The following is a 12,727-nucleotide window of genomic DNA, read 5'->3' as shown; positions in this document are numbered from 1 at the left end:
CCTCCCTCCCTCCCTCCAGCCCGCGCTGCGCGCTCCGCGCTCTGGGCCGCGCCGCCGCCGCCCCCAGCCCTTTATAGCCGCAGCTGCCAGAGCCGGCGTTGCTCATTGGCTGCGGCCTCAGAGCCCCTCCTCCTCGCGGTGTCCGACGGCGCGGCAGGTGGAAACCAGCGCGCGCCGCCAGGCTCTCAGCATTCTCCCTAAAGCACATTTTTGGGAGCGTCTCGAGTACTCGCATGGGGGTCCGTTTTCCCCCTTCCCACCCCGCAGGACCTGCTTCGTGCCTTTGGCGCCTCATCTTGGTCAAATTTTTCTGTTGGGAAGCTAAAGCAGGGTTTCCTTCTCTGTTCAGCACCCAGGGCAGCAAGAACCATGAGATACGGAGAGTGTGTGGGGACCGATTTTCGACCTTCCGTAGGTGTCATCAACCACAAGAATTGGAAAGGGACAAGGTGAGACCAGGTGTAGTCCCCAATGCCAACGGAAGCTATGAGAGCGCCATCACACTGCAGGGGGAATCCGTCACTGCTTCCAAGGAGGGAGAAGGTTTGGGGGCTGAGGGTTCCGAGCGAACTCCATGGCTTCTGTGCGGCCTCAGAAAATTAATGGACTTTCTCCGACCCCATGAATTTGGGGTGAATGATTTTTTATGTAAATATCCTGGCTTTCCAGGCCTGTGATTGGTCCGCATGTGGAGTCATGCTTCCTCTCTGCTGGTGTGTGGGTGGGGGACCCTAAATCTACTCAGGCGACAGCCTTCTTGGGTGCGCGGGTGCAAGAGTACGTTTCCGACGTCTGGGAGGCAGCAGGGATGGCGGGCGAGGGTGGGGGGTGAGTTCTCCGGGACTGAGGCGCCTTCAAGAGACGCTTCAGCACCACAGACAGCGGCCGCCCGCCAGGTCGAAGGTGCGGCGGGCCGTGGAGCCCGAACCCCCTAACCCGTGAGCTCCTCCCCGCACCCCGACTATCTCCTCGTCCCTGGACGCCCTTCTAAGGCTCCTGACTTTCCCAGCCCGGCGGAGAGAGCCTGAGTTGACCAATCAGGCACGGCCCTGGAGCGAACCAATAGCGGAAGGAGGCTCTTGAGGCTGAACCAATGAGAGCGCGCGCAGCCGAGCGCGCAGCCACGCCGATGGGGAGGGAGGGCCAATCGTAGTGGCCCGCACAATCGGGGTGGTGGTGGTGCGGGGCCCCGGTGGCCTCTCTTGGGTTTGCCGGGCCGACGTCGCTGCCCACCCTGGGGAGCTCTGGAGGATGGGAGACGCACTTCCCACCCCGAGCTCCTTCCGGCTCCTGTCAGGTGGGAAAGCGGTGAATGTGCCGGGAAGGGGCCACTCCTGGGTGCGTAATCCCGCTGCTGTTCCCATGGAAACGACTGGCTTGAGCTGTGCGGGGATGGGGAAGGGGCGTCTCAGTGGCGGGACTCAATCATTCGCGCGAATGCGTCCACCCTTTGCTTGAGTAGACGCGGACCTCGGATCTGATAGGAAGCCTAGAGGGGACACGAACCGGCGGGGCCAATCTGCGCGTGGCGCCACTGGGCTCCTCAGGCACGTGCCAGGGCGCCCGGCTATGGCCCGGGGTCACGTGGGTGCGGCCAGCGGGGGTGCCCACGCGCCTTGCGCGCCACCTGGCGGCCTCGGGGACTTGGCACGGCTCGCCGTCCCCCTCCCAGGCGGCCTGCAGGAGATTGTGGAGGCGGCGGCCTCAGCATCCTCCTCCGGGAAATGGGGCCAGGGCAGCCGCTCAGCTCCTGCCAACTCCCCTCCCCGCCGTGGCTTCGGCTTCCTGTTCCAGGAACACACTGAGCCCGTTCTACCTCGGGGCTTTGGCACTGACTGTTCCTGTGCCCGGGAATCGCCTCCCCCGCCTTTCTTCGGGAATGGTACCTCTGCCGTTCTGGGCTAGGCTCCCATGCCACCTCCTCCGCGAGGCCCTCCCTGACCACCCATCTGAATTGCACCCTCGGGAACGAGCACAGCCGTTTCCTTCCAGGACTCAACCGTCACCACCGGGGATGACTTCCTTGGGTCAGCCCCCCAATTGGTCCCAGAGCCGTGGGTAGGGAATAAGTGCTGCGTGAGGGATGCGGGGTGCCGTCAGGGTCCCCAACCTCCTTCCCTTCTTTTGGCGAGAGGACCTGTCAGGTCAGATCAGAGGCAGTGTGGATTGTGGGGCACCCCTTTGTCACCCCCATGGGCCAGCAGCCCCCGGCCCCCAATCATCCAGGCCCAGGGGAAGGGCGTCCATCTCCTTTCTTGCTCTTTAATCTCTGCTCTCCTGACAGTTCCAGCAGGCTTCCTCCCGGGAAAGGGGGGAGGAATGCAGATGGGGGGCAACCTGCCCCTGGGGCCCAGCCCTGGGGCGGGGCAGGGGCGCCTCCTTCCGGCCGGCCCGCGGTCCAGGCGGCCCCCGCTGCTCTCTGGGCATCAGCTGAGCCCTGGTCTGGTGTCCCAGCGGTCAAATAAATAGGGGCGGTCAGAGGGTGGTTCCCGTGGGTCAGGCGGGCTTGTGGTCCGGGTGGCTCTTCAGCGTATGGAACTTGACACTGTCCAGCTTCTCGAAGCGCTTCCCGCAGCGCTCGCACGTAAAGTTGTACTGCACCTCGGCCGTGTGCTTCTTCATGTGCCAGTTGAGCGAGGCGCGCTGCCGGCACTGGTAGCCGCAGATCTCGCACCTGCACCGGGGACGGGCGGCACCGAGGGCCCGGTCAGAGGGCAGGGCCGGGCGGGGGGCGGGGCTGTTCGGGGGCGTGGCCAGGAAGGACTTTCCTCTCGGGGCGTGGCGTGGGGCGGGGCCAGGGCAGAGCTGACTGTGGGTACCCCTGGCCTGGCCACCCCTCCCACCCTCCCAGACTCACTGCAGGGGTGTCTCCCCAGTGTGCGTGCGCCGATGCACCTCCAGATGATTCTTCCTTTTGAAGGACTTGCCACAGGTTTCACAGGTAAATTCACGGACCCCTGAGGGAGACATGTGGCAGGAGGATTGTGGGGGCTGTGGAGTGATGGCCAAGCTGCAGGAGGCCCAAGTCCCAGGCCCTCCCCGTCTCTCGGGCATCAGAGCCCAGGCTGCCCAACCCCCTGCCCCAACTGCTTCTGTCTGCTACAGTGGGGTTCCTCATGGGGTGTGGCTGGGAAGGGTACCTGGGAATGAGCCTGGGCAGAACTGGAGTTTGAGCTTGCACCCCTGAAGGGCAGAGGGTGCAAAGTGTCACAATGGGTCTGGAGACCGGGGAGATGGGCACCCCAGCCACCCATGGTTCTCCAAGCATCACTTCATCATGACCCCAAAGCCCCAAAAAATGAAATGTGGCTGGGCCAGGGCTGTTCAGTAGTTACAGTACGTCCCTTGCAGGGGTGACACCCAGGCCCCCAGCCCTGGCCCCTACTGCCCCACAAAATAAAGTTTTGATGGGTCTAAATGTGAGCCTTAGCATTTGGACTTTGGGGTAACTTCACAATCAAATCTCCAAAGCTCCAGAGCTGGGTCTGCCTTTGAGGCCTGCAGCCTGGCCTCCCTGCCCGCCCACAGCCCACTCCCCGGGGCCAGCCTCGCCAGCGTGAGGGCAGAGAGGCCATGAGCTCCATCTGCAGTATGGCCGCCCCGCTGGCTGGGATCCCTTGCCACCACCACGTGTGTCATCTCCACACCAAGAGGGGGTAGACCCTGGTCGGAGGGCAGGAGAGAAACTACCCAACAGTTAGAAATAAAGGAGGCCCTTGGAGCCAGCTCCCCCACCCTGCAGGTCTCGGGAGCTCCACGCCCATCTCATCCCTGGAAAGAGGCATGGCCCTAGGCCTAGGGGTGTGGGGGAAGCACCGTGTGGCTGCCCTCGAGTTATCTGGGGCCTCACCCGAGTGGATGATCATGTGTCGCCGCAGATGGTTGGACAAGTAGAACTTCTTGCCGCAGCCAGGGTGTGGGCACACTTTGGTCTTCCCCTTCCGGTGCACGAGGTTGACATGGTTCTGGGGGCGAGAGCAGCAGGAGGGGGTTGGTGGGGGTGGTGGGGCTTGACAGGGGCAAACATCTGGCAACCCTGGTCAGAGGCCAGGGTGGGGGTCGGGGGCAGGCCCAGGGCAGGGCCCAGGCACAGATGGGGAAATCAAGGCTTGGTGCTCTGGTTTCCCAGGAGGGAGGCAGGGCTGGGTGCCACCAACAAGGACACACAGAGCTGGCCAACATGATCGTTCATTCCTTGTCAGCTTCATTCATTCATTCACCGGCACATGAAGTCCTGCCAGCATCCAGCACAGCCAGAACGACTCTGCGACCTGAGATGTGGCAGTGAAAAGGGCACTGTGGGGGTACAGGAGGCAAGAGCGTGTCTCTGCCCCCGGGTACTATGCAGGGACCCAAGCCGAGAACCCAGCCAGCCAGAAGCAAGTCAAGTACTCTGCAGGATGAGACTCCAAGAAGGGGACCGAGGTGGGGGCACACAGGGGGACAGGGAGTGGAGGTGCACATGGGGACACCCGTCTCTTTGAAGAAGCGCTAAAATCTGCTGGGGTGCGGGGTGCGGGGTGCTGGGGCGGGGCCCACCTGGAAACTGCTGAGGGCAGCGTAGACCTGGCCGCAGCCCTCGTGGGGACAGTGAAACATCTCCAGCAGCCCGTCAGCATCAGTCACCCGGGAGCGCTTGCTCCGACGCCGTCTGCAGGGGAAGGGCCCGGGTGGTGGGCGGCAGCCCCCCTATCACCCCCCCACCCCAGGCTGGTCCTTCCCCCCCTACCCTCCCCCCACCACACCCACTTCTCCGGCTCCTTGGGGATTTCGTAGATGATGGCGGACACGTCACTGCTGTCCAGGAACTCCCCGTCAGCCTCGGGCACCGCTGCTGTCAGCTCAGCCAGCTCTGGGGCCAGGGGCTCCTCCCGCTCCTCCTTCTTGAGTACATACAGGTCCTCCTTCTCTGTGGGGAGACGCAGGCTGGGTCCGTGGGGGCCGCCCCAGGTACCCCACCCCTGCCCTGGGAACACCCAGGGCACGTGCCAACCTTTCTTGGTCTCGATGGCGGCCAGCGCGGTGGGGTCCAGCGTGCCTGGCTGGCTGCCCTCGGGCTCCGTCTGGGTGTAGGCCGCCACGCCCTCCATCATGGCACAGGGCACCTGGTCGCCCAGCCCACCGCCGCTGGGTGCCCCGCTGCCCGCTGCCACGTTGAGGTGCAGGCCCTCGGCTGTGAGGGTGTCGTAGGTGGGGCCGGCGATGATGATGACCTGTGAGCTGGACACCATGCCGGGCACCGGGCAGCTGGCAACCACTTCACCCAGTGCCTCCTGGGGCACGTTGTCGAAGAGGCCACCGGGTCCCGCGCCCACCTGCACGGGCACGGGCACGCACACCACTGTCTCCAGGGCGTCGGGCCCACTGGCGGCCGGGCCGGGGCCTAGCGGGGCTCCGGGATCGGCCAGGCTGTCCACGTGGTGGAGGTCGAAGGGGATGTGCACACCCTCTTGCGTGATGAGGCCACTGCTGCCCGCCGGGCTGGCGGGGGTGACGGCCGCAGCTGCCCCCGCGCTCCCCTTGGCCAGGGGACCCTCAGGGGGCTCCTCTGAGTCAGAGCTGGAGCTGGAGCTGGATGCGTCGGAGCTGCCAGCTGCCAGGCCATGGCCCACTGTGGTGACAGAGGATAGGGAGATCATGGCCACAGCCCGTGTCGGCGCTTGGCCCCGCTCACTCGGCCTCTAGAGGCCCTCTCTGGCTTCCTGGATCCCCACCAAGTCCCCAGAGTCTCTGGCTCAGGTCAGGCCTCTCTCGAAGCTCCACCCTGCCCCGCCCCAGGGGCTCGGACAGGCTGCCAGGTCACACCTCTGGGTCCCCAGATCTGTGCCCTCAGTACCTCCAGGGTTCCCCTGGGCTGAAGGCTTGGGGTGCCGCCCTCTGCTTGAAAACAGTCCGCTGCTCCCAGGCTGGGCCAGAGGGGCCACCCCTGCCTCCTGCACCCGCCCCTCCACCAATCTGCCCAATGTCCCCACCAGCCAGTGGCTCCCTCCCATCTCCCCTGTGGATCTAGGTCACGGCCTCTGTCCCCCGTGGGAGAGCTGCTGCCCCGGCCCAGCTCCTCCCTACCGAGACCAGCTCCCTAGGCTGGACGCTGCCTGGGGGGGTCAGGACGGTGGGGCGGAGCTGGGGCTCAGAGTAGCCCTCTCTCCTCCCCAAGTCTCCGCATAGGATCTGTACTGTGCCCCCATTCTCCAGCCCCCCGAGGGTGCAGGAGTCCTGGCAAGCCCAGCCCTGAACCCTAGTGTTCATTCCTGAGCACCAGGCCAGGTCCAGTGTTGGATTGGGGCACAGGGTGCTCCTGAGGGTGCCACCCAGATGGACCCATCCTCAGCCTCACTCCCAGCTCCCTAGGTGGGTGGCAGTTAGGCTGGGGAGAGAGACAGGGGAGCCAGCCCAGCTGTAGGCTGACCCCTGCCAGGATGCCCACTTGGAATACCTCTCGCCCCCTGCTTCCCCTGGGCCAGCTGGGAAGCCACCTGCTCCGAGCTGCCTGCCAGGGGGGACTCAGCCTTGATGGACAGCCCCACCCTCAGCCCCCGGCAGGGCACCTGGCTGCAGGCTGGCAGCCCTGCACCCCCCACGGTGTGGAATCTGCTCACCCCACACCCCCACACTAAGGCCAGCTGGGCCCATGTGAGCTGGCCCCTCCCTGCGCTCGGCCCACAGTCACTGCATTTGAGCAGGGAAGGAGCAGGAGGTGTGGGGGGGAGGCAGAGAGATGGGGGGAGGAGGGAGAGATGGGGGTGGGAGAGAGATGGGGGAGATGAGAGAGATGGAGGAGGCAGAGATGTGTGGGGTCAGGAGAGATGGGGGAGGGGAGGTGGGGGAAGACTGGAGGGTGGAAGAGGGAGGTGAGGAAGAGCAGAGCTGGGCTCGGGTGAAGGAGCGTGCCGGGTAACAGAGATGAGGTGGCAGAGCTCAGGGCCTGCAGCCCTGCAGGTCAGGTGTTTGGGCACCGGGGCCTGGCTGGCAGCTCTACGGTCTGCTCTGCGACTATATCACTGCAGGTGTCTTGCAGCCCTGCACTGGGCATGTGCAAGCCCCGGCCCCAGGTGTTACCTCGGTGAGCCTCATGGCTGCAAAACTGCAGGAACACTTCTGGGCGTGTTCGGGCCCCGGTGACCTCACATCACCCAACTCCAGGGCTAGCTGCGAGCGCACAGAGGCGAGCACGCGCTCAGCACAGGGTGCGGCTCTGGGGGCTGAGTACAGGCCGGCACTGGGGTCTCAGGCTCATCCCTCAAGCACCCCCGGAGCATAAGTCCAGACACAGCCCCAAACTCAAATTCCCCCTGCAAAACAAAGGACCAACACCAAAAAAAAAAAAAAAAATTTAAAAAAAGGAAAAGGGGAGAGAATTTTGAATTTTAAAAAAAGAAAGGGTGGCAGAAAGAGATGCAGGGGCTGGAGCGATAGTACAGTGGGTAGGGTGTCTGCCTTGCACACGGCCGACCCGGGTTCGATTCCCAGCATCCCATATGGTCCCCTGAGCACCGCCAGGAGTAATTCCTGAGTGCAGAGCCAAGAGTAACCCCTGTGCATCGCCGGGTGTGACCCAAAAAGAAAAAAAAAATAAAACAGAAAGAGATGCAAACAAGGGCCAGAGAGATAGCACCGAAGGTAGAATACTCGCCTTTCACATGGCAGGCCCGGGTTTGATACAGGCATTGCATATAGCCCCCTGAGTAACGTCAAGTGCACCCCCAAACTCCTCTCCTCATAAAAGTGAAGAGATTCAAAGGTAGAGACAGAAGGAGGGAGGGAGAGACCCAGCCTGGGGATGAGATGGGGAGGGCAGTTCCTGGAGCGGGGCTGTCTGAGCTCAGCGCTGCCGTGTCCCTCTGTGCTGGGCGAGCCACCCGCAGAGTCCACAGTGACCCACACGTGGCTGGACGCACCCACAGCTCCACCAGCAGGCCTGAGTGTGTGCTGTTCCCGACACTGGCCAACCTCAGCTGCCCAGCGCCCAGCCCGAGTCCCCGTGTCCCCTGTCTGTGCGCATGGCCCCACCTTTGTCACTGTCAGGGTCCGAATCACTGAGCGGTTTCAGGGGCGAGTGCAGGTCCTGGAAGTAGCGGTGGCCGGCCTCGCACTGCCACACGGCCGTGGTGTACAGCCCGAAGGTGGGGTCCAGTTCGACCAGGTGCGGCTCGTAGGGGCAGCGGTGCTTGTGGTCCTCATACCAGATGACCACGTTCTTAAGGCAGTTCACGTTGCGGCGCCGCCCTGTGCAAAGTGGGTGTGTGTGAGTGGGGGGGACAGCCCGTGCCCCATCCCCTTTGTAGGGCATCCTAGAGCTGGTGCCCCACTCCCGAACCCTGGCCCTTGCCCACAGAGCAAGAGATGGAGACCTGGAGAGGGGACACCCTGGCCACGGGAATCTGGCCTCACTGGCCCAGACACATCAGAGCTGACTCAGAGGCTGGTGCACAGTGGGGCGCACCGGGTGAGCTGCTTGTTAACCTCAACCTCCTCCTCCTCTTCCACCGCCCCCGCCCCCAGCCACCACAGCGGCCAGGTGCCGGGACCATTTCCCTCCTCACACCTGCCTCTGCCCAGCCGACAGAGGGTGCACAGAGGGCGCGCGCGAGCCTGTGAGCCTCAGCCGGGGCGCTGACGCACACCCCCTCCAGAACCCGCCCCTCGCCCCACCTACCCTAGCTTGGCTCAGGAGCACCGAAGGGCCAGGGGTGGGAGTGGGGGGTGGGGTCGGCCCGGCCTGGCCCCAGCTGGCTCTCCTCCCCGAATCCAGGGCCACGCAGTAAGGGCGGGGAAAGAAAGTGGGCACCCCATGCAGCCTGGGTTTCTCTTTCTTTCTTCTTCTTTCTTTTCTTTTTTGGGTCACACCCAGCGATGCTCAGAGGTTACTCCTGGCTCTATACTCAGGAATTACTCCTGGCATGCTCGGGGAACCCTATGGGATCCTGGGAGTCGAACCCGGGTTGGCCGAATGCAAGGCAAACGCCCTCCCCGCTGTGCTACCGCTCCAGCCCCTTCCTGGGCTTCAGTCCCCACTCTGCCTCCTCCTGGTGGGGCGGCTGCAGGCGGGGGTGTGGCCCCTCAGGAGTGCAATGGTCCCCTCTTTGGAGAATTCAGGGGACACTTAAGGGTGCCCATTTCCTGAATACTACCAGAAAGGGAGTGAAAATACTGTGGGGCTCAGAACGCTGCCAGAGCCAGCGCCACCCCCTCTCTGCATGCACAACTTCACAGTCCTGGTCCCACGGCTGACTGATGGGGTCCAAGATCCGCGTGCCGAGGGGGGGGAAGGTGCCTCCAGTGACCACCGAAGCACCACCAGCCACGCCCGCCTCCTTGCCCCACTCCCCACCTCTCTGGAACTTGGGGGATTCCCAGGCCTGGGAGAAGCTGGGGTACAGAGCCGGTCCTGACCTGCTGATGCCCCGTCCTCAGCCGGCCCATTCCCACTTCCCTCTCCTGGCCTGACCCCCACCTCGCAGTGTTACTCACTTTTCTTCCGCTTTGGCTTTTTCGGGACTTGCTCCCAAGGCTTCCTGTAAGAGAGAGAGGCGGGGAGGCAGGCTGCTGAGCTTAAAGCTGGGGCCCCAGGGCTGGGGAGATGGTCCTGGGGAGAGAGACCAGTGTGGGGGACTCAGGTCCACACTGCCGGCCTCCTGAGCCACAGAATTGTGGCTTGAACTTGTGCATGGTTTTGGGCCCTATCTGGAGTACTCTGGATCCTACCCCCCTCCCCGCCCCGGAGGCTGGCCAGTAGCTGGGGGAGATGGAGCCCTCGTTAGCCATACCTGGCTGCCCCCCCCCACGCCTGACTGCATGTCCCAGTGAGTCAAGGTCCTTGGGACCCCAAGTAGAGCCGGGGGCCCAAAACAGGCTGGGAAACCAGGTCTGAGAGGCGCTTCCTGTTTCCCTCGGCCACCTACATGTGGTCCTGCACCAGCTCTGCAGTCTCCTCTGGAACCTGCTAGAACCCTCCCTCTTGGCATACCCACCCCTGCTAGGTCCAGGTATTCCTGGGACCCTGGGAGGAAGGGAACCGAATCTTTAGTCTCCCTACTGGGACTCCGCTCCTGTAAAGAGCTGGGTGCAGCCCCCTCTGCTTGTAATAATTTGGCAGGTGGGAATCTGGGACAACATTATCAGAATCCAGCCTGGAAACACTAGCTTTGGAAGTCAGGGCACGGGCCACACTCGGGGGTCTTGGCTCTACATCCCGCTGTCTGCAGCCAGAAGGTCTGATAACAATCTCAGCCTGCACCTCCTTTGTCTGACCCTGGGGAGGTGCCGGGGAGTCTCCATCCCGTCTATCTCTGGTACCGCGAGTTCTGCCACAGCCTCTTCAGTATTCAGCTCCTCTGCCACGTTAAAACAAGTTTTGGGGGGATCCCTTTCGGGCAGCTTCTACCTGCTCCCTCCCTCTGCCTGAGTATCTTGCCCCTCCAACCCCCGTGTCTCCCTGGCTGGGTCTGCATCCTCATTGTCCCTGCACAGCAGCCCCCCGAGTAATCCCACTGTGTAGCCCTCCTTTCCCTTGCCCCCCTTTTTTCCAGGGTGACCTTCCTAGGCACTGTTCAGGAGGCCCAGGGGAGCCTCCGGTAATTCTCGACAAAAGGGTTCACAGTTCAATGTGAGGACGCAGCGCTGGATTCCCTGGGCCAGCCTTGGGGGAGGGTGCATCTCGGGCTGTGTCCAGGATAGGGGGGCTCCAGAATGGTACCCAGCAATGCCTGAGATTCTATGGGCTGTGGACGTTGAACCAGGGCATAATGCATGTGAGGCATGTGCCTGAACCCCTGTACCGCCTCTCGGGCCCGTCCCCTCACTTCCCTTTTGCCTCTGTTCCCCATGGGATAGAACTTGAGTGGAATTCCTTCCAGATCCAAGACAGGTTGTAAACAACTTGACCCTTGAATCACAGCACTCCCTACGGGGGCCCCCTCACTCAGGTTTCTTTCCCCAAAATCACCCACACATCAGGGGGCTGGGTTATTGTCATACGCGGCCTGGGTTGTCTCAGCATCCCTGATTCAAACCTGCAGGACCAACAGCACCCAACTCAGCTATGCCAACCTGCAAACCCCACATTCGGTTCAGGAACCTCCCAGCGGTTCCCTCTGTTCTGGGGGTCTGGGCTTGAACTGATAGGCTCAGTCAGACCCCAGCAGAGGCTGGGCAGAAACAAAACAGCAGGGTCGGCAGTGTCACTCGGTACTGAGACTGAATCTGAAATGCTACTGGCTTAGGGCTGCTGCCCTGCCCTGTTCTGTGGCGTATTAGCAGCTTGTCACCCTGGGGAGAGAGTGGGTGCAGCTCCGTAGGATCCCAGACTCCTCAGAGAGGCATAAGCCAGCAAGTATAAAGCCAGAGAGGTCCATCTCAGATGGTGCTGGGACATAGAATCAACTTGGCCCTAAGAGCAGATGGCCAGGGCTCGCTGTGGACCAGGCAAGGAACTAAGCCTCTTCCTGCATGTCTGGTGTTGCTGTTGTTGTTTTGGGGGCCACATCCGGCGATGCTCAGGGCTTATTCCTGGTCCTGCGCTCAAGAATCACTCCTGGAGGAGTTCAGGGGACCATTATGGGTTGCTGGGAATTGCACTCAGGGTCAGCTTTGAGCAAGGCAAGAACCCTACCTACTTTACTGTTACTCAGGCCCTCTGCATTTTTTGTGTTTTGGTTTTAGCCACACCTGGGGATGCTCAGGGTTTACTCCTGGTTCTGCGCTCAGGGATCACTACCTGGCTGGGCTCCACAGACCATATGCGGTGTCACACACACACACTCTGCCCGGTCACCCGAGATCTATCACACACACACACACACGCACACACACACACGAGTCAGTCCGAGGCCACACCGAAGGTCAAGGCCCCAGGAGACCCTTGGACCGCTAGCCCGGGGAAGGTGGGGCTGTCCACCAGACACTGGGAAGTCAGAAGCAGGGGGTGGGGCCTGCAGCGGGATTGGGCAGCCGCAGCCTGAGGAGGCGGGGTCAGACGCCTGGGAGGCGGGCCGAGCGGAAGGGCACGCGCTCGGATTGGACAGTCGCAGCGACGGGAGGCGGGGCGAAGCACTCGGCGCGTCTCCGGACCGGCCGCGGGAGACCCAAGACCCGCAGGCATGGAGCGGGGCGGAGCGCCCAGGTGCCGGGGGGGGGGGGGGGTGGGCCGGGGGCGGGCCCGGGTCCGGCCGGGGGTGGGGGCGTCTCCTCCCTCGAGCCCTCCCTCCCTCCGGCTTGGCCCCCTCACCCGTGGCGGCCGCTACGCTGGCCACGCTCCAGAGAGATGAGGTAGGCGGCGAGCTTGGCGTCGCTCCAGCCGCTGCGGCGCCGCAGGTCCACCCAGGGCCCGTGCGCCTCGCCCAGGTACACGCGCCGCACGTCGTACTTCTTCCGGGACTCGAGCCGCCGCCGGGCCCGGTCGGACTCCGTGAGCCGCGGCCGACCCCGCGCCTTGCGGCCCGCCGCCTCCCCGCCTGCGCCCGCCTCAGCCTCAGCCTCCGCCTCCGCCTCGGGCGCCCGCTCCGCCATCCCCCCCTCCCTGGTTACCAGCCTCCCCCGTTGTTAGGAGCCCGGCCGGAAGTGGCGCGCATCTTCCGCGCCGCCGGGAAACTTCTCTTGGACTCTCGCTGCCCTGCGGCGCCAAAAGAGGACCCGGAGCGTCGACGGCGCATGCGCGCGCCGCCCGCCGGCCTCCCGCGCTCTGTAAGTTAGAGATGGGGGGGGGGGCGCGAATTGTTGCTAGAGCACT

The 12,727-nt window shown here is 63.5% G+C and overlaps 1 protein-coding gene across 1 annotated transcript; it reads right to left on the bottom strand.

Annotated features, from left to right (window-relative positions):
• Positions 1–2,246: 2,246 nt before the first annotated feature.
• ZNF653 (zinc finger protein 653) lies at positions 2,247–12,525 on the bottom strand. Its single transcript, XM_055126187.1, has 9 exons — positions 12,227–12,525; positions 9,472–9,515; positions 8,011–8,226; positions 4,994–5,611; positions 4,750–4,909; positions 4,540–4,651; positions 3,851–3,965; positions 2,858–2,957; positions 2,247–2,674 (listed from the first exon to the last, which is right to left on the bottom strand). The coding sequence occupies exons 1-9, from the start codon at positions 12,505–12,507 to the stop codon at positions 2,497–2,499; spliced, it is 1,824 nt and encodes a 607-aa protein (XP_054982162.1). The 5' UTR covers positions 12,508–12,525; the 3' UTR covers positions 2,247–2,496.
• Between the last annotated feature and the right edge of the window lie 202 nt (positions 12,526–12,727).

Source organism: Sorex araneus, chromosome 2 (assembly GCF_027595985.1).
Source record: "Sorex araneus isolate mSorAra2 chromosome 2, mSorAra2.pri, whole genome shotgun sequence".
NCBI classification, from domain to species: Eukaryota; Metazoa; Chordata; class Mammalia; order Eulipotyphla; family Soricidae; genus Sorex; species Sorex araneus.
Note: the sequence above shows the minus strand (reverse complement) of the source record. Positions and strands in the feature narration are given on the sequence as shown.